Below are 7,611 nucleotides of genomic sequence, written 5' to 3'. Positions count from 1 at the left end.
TGAGTCGTTACGTCATCGTTAGTCGTTACATGTAAATGTTGATTTGAAACCTTTAAGTTAACGATCTTGTTAAATGTTGTTAACCCAATGTTTATTATATCTAATGAGATGTTAAATTATTATATTATCATGATATTATGATATATTACTATATCTTAATATGATATATATTCATTTAAATGTCGTTACAACGATAATCGTTACATATATGTCTCGTTTCGAAAACCTTAAGTTAGTAGTCTTGTTTTTACATATGTAGTTCATTGTTAATATACATAATGACATGTTTACTTATCATTTATCATGATTAAACATAGTGTATCAATATCTTAATATGATTCATATGTATTTAGTAAGACGTTGTTATAACGATAATCGTTATATATATCGTTTCGACTTTCTTAATTCAATAAACTCAATTTTATGTATATAACTCATTGTTAAAATACCTAATGAGATACATACTTATCATAATATCATGTTAACTATATATATATCCATATATATGTCATCATATAGTTTTTACAAGTTTTAGCGTTCGTGAATCACTGGTCAACTTGGGTGGTCAATTGTCCATATAAAACCTATTTCAATTAATCAAGTCTTAACAAGTTTGATTGCTTAACATATTGGAAACACTTAATCATGTAAATATCAATTTCATTTAATATAAATAAACATGGAAAAGTTCGGGTCACTACAGTACCTACCCGTTAAATAAATTTCGTCCCGAAATTTTAAGCAGTTGAAGGTGTTGACGTATCTTCTGGAAATAAGTGCGGGTACTTCTTCTTCATCTGATCTTCTCGTTCCCAGGTGAACTCGGGTCCTCTACGAGCATTCCATCGAACCTTAACAATTGGTATCTTGTTTTGCTTAAGTCTTTTAACCTCACGATCCATTATTTCGACGGGTTCTTCGATGAATTGATGTTTTTCGTTGATTTGGATTTCGTCTAACAGAATAGTGAGATCTTCTTTAGTAAAACATTTCTTCAAATTCGAGACTTGGAAAGTGTTATGTACAGCCGCAAGTTGTTGAGGTAACTCAAGTTGGTAAGCTACTGGTCCGACACGATCAATAATCTTGAATGGTCCAATATACCTTGGATTTAATTTCCCTCATTTACCAAATCGAACAACGCCTTTCCAAGGTCGTTACAATGATAATCGTTACATATATGCCTCGTTTCGAAATTCTTAAGTTAGTAGTCTTGTTTTACATATGTAGTTCATTGTTAACACACTTAATGATATACTTAATTATCATTTTATCATGTTAAACATAGTGTATCAATATCTTAATATGATTCATATGTATTTAGTAAGACGTTGTTATAACGATAATCGTTATATATATCGTTTCGAGTTTCTTAATTCAATAAACTCATTTTTATGTATATCACTCATTGTTAATATACTTAGTGAGATACTTACTTATCATAGTCTCATGTTAACCATATATATATCCATATATATATCATCATGTAGTTTTTTCTTACAAATTTTTAACGTTCGTGAATCGCCGGTCAACTTGGGAGGTCAATTGTCTATATGAAGCACATTTCAAATAATCAAGTCTTAACAAGTTTGATTGCTTAATATGTTGGAAACATTTAATCATACAAATAAATTTTTCATTTAATATATAACATGGAAAAGTTTGGGTCACTACATATATATATATATATATATATATATATATATATACACACACACTAGGTTTTGGAGCATGTGCGTTGCACGTTGGAATTCATATTATTTCTAAGATACCGTACTTATAATATTAGTAACACCACATGAAAACTTATACAATTTTTGTCACATATCTGATATGAATGAAACATATTAAAAAAATTATACTTGGTGGAAATCATAATAATGTAACATAATTCAAATATTTCTAAAAAAACATTATACATACATAATAGTTCAAAGATATCATACAAATGGAAATTTATTAAAACATTTCTTCAATTAAGTCTATAAGTGTTGCAAGACTTCTTTGTATACCACATTTTTTGTTGTGTTGGATAGTTTTTATCCCTGTCTAAGATTAATCTCTTGATTCCTTGCCGATTAGTAACCTGAGATAGTGCAACGTATAGTTGTCCATGACTAAACACCGGTTTTAGAAGAAATAAACCAACACGTGATAGTGATTGTCCTTGACTTTTATTTATTGTCATTGCAAAGCACACCGATAATGGATATTGTCTTCTTTGGAAATCATAAAGGTATTCTCTTGTACGTCGGTACGATAAGCATACGTGATAACGCTGTAATCTTCCCCACGTTTGAGCCGATTAAAATTTTTGCTTTGATGATTTTTTTCTCCTAAGTGCACAATTTGTAAACGTGTACCGTTACACAAACTTTCTGCCTGATCTTTATTTCGAAGTAACATAACTGGTACACCAATTTTGAGCCTCAGATTATGTTTTGGTAAACCACCAACTTCAATGCTATTTAGGAAATCGGTAGTGTATAGTTCACTATTAAAGTCAGCGTCTCTCTGTGACGCACATATACTATCTGAGCTCAAATATGACCATTCTTCTCCTTCCAAACACATCATCATTCTATCATTAAAGATGTTAACTACTTAATGAGTTGGAGCAAGAATTGCACGTTGCTGATAATATTCTGGATTGCCAAGTTTAAAAAGATAACCTGGATAAATAGTTGAGATGATCGAACTAATTAGATCATCAAGATCTGTTATCAAAAGATCTTGTGGTATTTCAATATCAAAAACTCCGTATTCAGATTCACCGACATCACCGTTGCCTATGTCAAGTATCCATTGAGCAAGACTTCTAGTATTGGCATCAGTTTCAATACCACATAATCTCATGTTAACTGTAAGTTTTAAAACAATAATATAATCTCACAAATAGGAAGAATTTAGAGATGCATCTATTATATCTTCTCTTTTACCTTTTTGAATAACATGTAATATTTGTCTAAAGTCACCACCAAAAACAACTGTTTTACCCCCAAACAGAGTATCCATACTATCAGGATTGGATTGACGACATATATCACGTATAAAACGATCCAGTGCTTCAATGCACATCTTGTTAACCATCGGGGCCTCATCCCAAATAAGCAGTTTTGTTCTCCGAATGAGCTCATCCAATTTGCTGATTGGAGAAATAGTACAAAATGACTCATCCGTAGGATGAAGCGGTATGTTAAAACGTGAATGAGCCGTCCAACCTCCAGATAATAGCAAAGCTGCTATCCCACTTGACGCAACATTTAGAACAATTTCTCCTTTACTGCGCGATGCAGCTGAGAGTGTTTTTCAAAGGAAGGTTTTTCCAGTACCACCATAACCGTACAAAAATAACACACCTCCTTTGCCGTGATCAACTGCTTTTATTATCTGATCGTATGCCTCCTTTTGTTCAGATGTTAACTTTGTAATGAAATATGAATGTTGATTTGTAAGTGTACTTTTGTCGTAGGAGAGCTCATTTATAATAAGATGGTTTTCTGAAATATTCCTTGTATGATTCGATGGGCATGGCATTGAACTAAAACTTCTCAATGAACTACTATTGCGTTGAAGTAGTTTGTAAATCTCTTGTAAACTCAAATCTTTTAATAGTTCAATCTCAATTTGTGTCCCTGCAATTAATTAAATTTAATTTAATAATATACTCCAATATGACAATTGAAGTATAATATAATTTAAATATCCTTACCTGTTCTGTGCGGATGAACGATATCCACCGACAAAAAATGAAATGTTTTCTCAAATACAACTTCAGGTCGACTCATAGTATTAGATAATAGTAATTGTGCAAATAATTTTCTGACAAAATGACCACACCCCCCCCCCCAAAAGCCTCTTGTATACCTTTTTTATACTCCTTATCATCATCCAATAAACCTAAAGCTTAGCATGCGTCTCTGTAGCTATTAAATACCTGAGCATTTACCGTGCAGATATTATCATAGGAAGTTAGACCTTTAACCTTGTTGAGAAGTATTCTAAGAAAAAAAGATCACCAGACGCTGGTGCCACATGATGAATACGACCAATTGCACCGGTGTTTCTTTTACGCCTAATCCAACTCCAATTATCTTTGTTCTAAATGAACTTTGTCGGGAATTCAACATAAGTCAATTCGCGTGCTTCTTGGTTCGAAGCGTTACAATTCATCCATTCGATGAACATTGACGTATTGACTGATGGCTTTTCTAGTACCTCATCAATTAATTCCTCTTAATCAAAAATGATTTGTTGTTGTCCCTCCAAATGGAATAGTAGTTTTATAATGCTGGGTAATGATGATGTATATCGAACTTCAAAATCCTCCAAATGGCTTCACACGATGAAACATATCGACAATCGTAGTATTCTTGAATTTCATTAGTTTCTGCATTACAGAGCTGCGCTGTAATCCTATAATTACCTTTGTTGATATATTTGAACAAATAACTAATTGAAGCAACTTGGTTACACCACTCAATATTTAGATGAGCTTGGTACCTTTTAAGGAAGTAAGGATTATAAGCTACCACACTTCTGTTATCCAATTCATGACCTTGTTTTGTTACAGTTCTTCCATCATCGTTTATTCTGTAAATTGGATAACCATCTTGATCAGTTTATGTTACATCTGAGAAAGGTTTTGGAAACCTTTTTGTACATTTTCTGTCTGAATCAGTGCACTGGCATGATGGATTCTTTTCACCGCAAGGACCGTGAATCACTAAATCTGACACGAGTTGATAAAGTTCTGGTTCTTTGATTTCATCCGGTATTTCAGCACATATATACTGATCTACATCTTTTGGTTGAGGCATTTTGTTTCTTTCATCAAGGAATAAGCATATATGGGCATGAGGCAAACCACGTTTCTGAAATTCCACGGTATAGACTTCTGAAAAATAAAGAAACAAATTATTAATAAGGATGTTTTATATTATTGAATAATCTAAAATTTTGTTGTATATTAGTGATTATTCAATTACTATGTACTCATTACATATAACTAAATAGTTTAACAGAAGATTATATACAAAAACTATTTAAAAAGTAATAGACAAACCTGCTTTAACAGTACCAAATAATTTTTTTTCCTTATATTTTTCATCAGTTGATCGAGCTTCATTTTAAACATCCTTGCGCAAAAAGATGATTTGTCTTTTGGTTTAAAACCGATCCCGTCCAATTCTCTTGAGATTTCTGGCCACTTTGGATTACATGTGAAAGTTAAAAATAAGTCCGGATAGCCAAATACACGACAAAGTGCCATAGCATCACGATAATTCTCAATCATATATCTAGCACTCCCTGTAAATGAGGAAGGAAGTTTTATCCTATTTCCCATCATACTATTTTTCGAAGAACCTGACGCCGCTGAATTCAATAAGTTGGTGAAAGTATCTGCTCTTAGAATATTCTGATTTTTCCTGATGTATGAGACTCTTTCGGTCTCAATCATAGTGTAAGCATCAACTACAAATTGTTGATACAACTTATGACCCAAGTGCACAAGTGTGGGAACAGCACGTTCTTGAAGTTTATATGCGAAGAATTCACGCATAGTAACCCTCTTTTTCACTCTTATGGAATGCTCATCGACATCACGATGAAGAATGTCTGTCATGTACCCATCTTCTGTATAAATAAACAGAAGTGGATATTGTAGGGCTAAATATTCGGTGTGAAGCTCAGAAATTACTTTTAACCCTTCAATATGACTGTAGATTATAACATCCCTTTCATCATACGAAGAAACATTGATATCACCTACAATAACTACAACTTCGTCTACCGTTGGCAAATTGTAATTACGTCCATCTTTGGTTCGTCTACCAATTAACTTAATTTTCATCTGCATATTAGGTGTTTCTAGAAACTGGTCACAAGCCATCCGAAATGTCTTGACAAGAGGATTATGTTCATCGAGAACTTCCATTATTTGACGAATGAGATCCTCGTCGAGTGAATAGCGTGAAGACGAAGCCTTTGTTCTATTTTTTCCGCAGTTATGAATTCAACAAATCATAAATATGAATGTTAATATTCTCATATATTAATTTACTACATTGTTTATTTGATGTTAAGCTATATGAATTACACAAATCATACCTGATTGCTTCTTTCCTGTTATTTGTTTCATTTACAGTATCATATATGTATAACTGTCCGAATCTTGGTTTTCGACCATTCGTTGGTAATAAACCTCCATATTGGTGATAATTTTAACCACGAATACAAAATGTATAAGGGCCACGACCTTTGTTTACACGATCGTCCACCTTGCCACCCATCAAAGTAAATGCAAAAATCATGTTGTACAGTCGAACATTCTCAATGAAATGTTGACTCTTGGGATGATTGTTAGTATATAGATCCCAAATTAGTTTAGGAGGAGCGTTGTTGAATTCGGGCAGCGCTATCTTACCTTTCAAACAACAAAGTGAGAATGCATGGGAGAAACCGTATTTTTCCTACTTTCGTCTCTTTATGCCATAATTTAGCACCACAAGCGGAACATGTGACAACCCGGAAATTTCCGACCAAATTTAAACTTGATCTTTAAATGATTTCGACACGATAAGTAAAGTCTGTTAAACTAAGTCTTAAAATTTTTGAATTGTTTACATGAATTCATTTAACCTTTGACTATTCCCGACGATTTACGAATATTTGAGTGTAGATAACAAGGATATATATATAAATATATATATAAATATAAATATATATTATGAATTGAAATAATAAAAATATAATATAGTTATTTGGATTTAAAATGTAAAATAATAATTAAAATAAATAAGTTACTATTAAAATGAATATAATTATATATAACTACATATATATTATTATAAATCTATATATAATTTCTATTAATAGACATTAACATATTGTGATATATAAATATTAAATATTTAATAAATATTATTATATAGTTTAAATTTAAAATATTATATGTAATTATAAGATAAAATATAAATGTTATTATCACTATTTCCATTATTATTATTAATGTTAATATTAATATTGGTACTATTAATATTATTGATTCTAATATAAGATATATATATATATATATATATATATATATATATATATATATATATATATATATATATATATATATATATATATATAAAATTTTATAATTATAAGTTGTTATATTATTATTATTATTATTATTATTATTATTATTATTATTATTATTATTATTATTATTATTATTATTATTATTCTTATTAATATAATTATTATTATATTATTGTTAGTATCAATAATAATAGTATTATTATCATTATTTTTAATTATTATTAGACATATCAAAATCCTTATTATTATTATCATTATATTTATATTATTATTAATAGTATTATTATTAAAATTAGTAATTGTGATTATTAATAATAATTATAATTATTAAACAATAGTATAAATTCTATAAAATCATATAGATATGAACTCGATTACTGGATCTGTTTCATATTGTTATCATACTGTGCTTGATTCTAAAATTCGTACAAATCTTTGTTAATCACATGAACAAACCCAAAATCTGTTGTAAATCAACATACGATCATACTGTGTCTAATTTTGTTCCTTGCCACTAAAATT

The 7,611-nt window shown here is 30.2% G+C and overlaps 2 protein-coding genes across 2 annotated transcripts; both read right to left on the bottom strand.

The window, feature by feature from the left end:
• Positions 1-2,184: 2,184 nt before the first annotated feature.
• On the bottom strand, positions 2,185-3,788 carry LOC139854349 (uncharacterized). The gene is made up of 5 exons (XM_071843657.1): positions 3,713-3,788; positions 3,360-3,635; positions 2,940-3,296; positions 2,673-2,861; positions 2,185-2,561 (listed from the first exon to the last, which is right to left on the bottom strand). Exons 1-5 carry the CDS (start codon positions 3,786-3,788, stop codon positions 2,185-2,187), a joined length of 1,275 nt encoding a protein of 424 aa, XP_071699758.1.
• Positions 3,789-4,283: 495 nt separating this feature from the next.
• LOC139854348 (uncharacterized) lies at positions 4,284-5,938 on the bottom strand. Its single transcript, XM_071843654.1, has 3 exons — positions 5,066-5,938; positions 4,654-4,874; positions 4,284-4,593 (listed from the first exon to the last, which is right to left on the bottom strand). Exons 1-3 carry the CDS (start codon positions 5,936-5,938, stop codon positions 4,284-4,286), a joined length of 1,404 nt encoding a protein of 467 aa, XP_071699755.1.
• Between the last annotated feature and the right edge of the window lie 1,673 nt (positions 5,939-7,611).

This window comes from Rutidosis leptorrhynchoides, chromosome 6 (genome assembly GCF_046630445.1).
Source record: "Rutidosis leptorrhynchoides isolate AG116_Rl617_1_P2 chromosome 6, CSIRO_AGI_Rlap_v1, whole genome shotgun sequence".
Classification (NCBI taxonomy): Eukaryota; Viridiplantae; Streptophyta; class Magnoliopsida; order Asterales; family Asteraceae; genus Rutidosis; species Rutidosis leptorrhynchoides.
This window is presented reverse-complemented; position numbering and strand designations above follow the sequence as displayed.

What these genes read in the sequence shown, in the direction of transcription:
- LOC139854349 (XM_071843657.1), bottom strand. Translation starts at nt 3,788, where the DNA reads ATGAGTCGACCTGAAGTTGTATTTGAGAAAACATTTCATTTTTTGTCG. An exon ending in CGTTCATCCGCACAGAACAG is followed by an intron (nt 3,636 to 3,712) that starts GTAAGGATATTT and finishes AATTAATTGCAG; the next exon opens with GGACACAAATTGAGATTGAA. An exon ending in CATCTCAACTATTTATCCAG is followed by an intron (nt 2,562 to 2,672) that starts GTTATCTTTTTA and finishes TGTGTTTGGAAG; the next exon opens with GAGAAGAATGGTCATATTTG.
- LOC139854348 (XM_071843654.1), bottom strand. Translation starts at nt 5,938, where the DNA reads ATGGAAGTTCTCGATGAACATAATCCTCTTGTCAAGACATTTCGGATG. An exon ending in ATTTGGTACTGTTAAAGCAG is followed by an intron (nt 4,875 to 5,065) that starts GTTTGTCTATTA and finishes GTGGAATTTCAG; the next exon opens with AAACGTGGTTTGCCTCATGC. An exon ending in GACAGAAAATGTACAAAAAG is followed by an intron (nt 4,594 to 4,653) that starts GTTTCCAAAACC and finishes TCCAATTTACAG; the next exon opens with AATAAACGATGATGGAAGAA.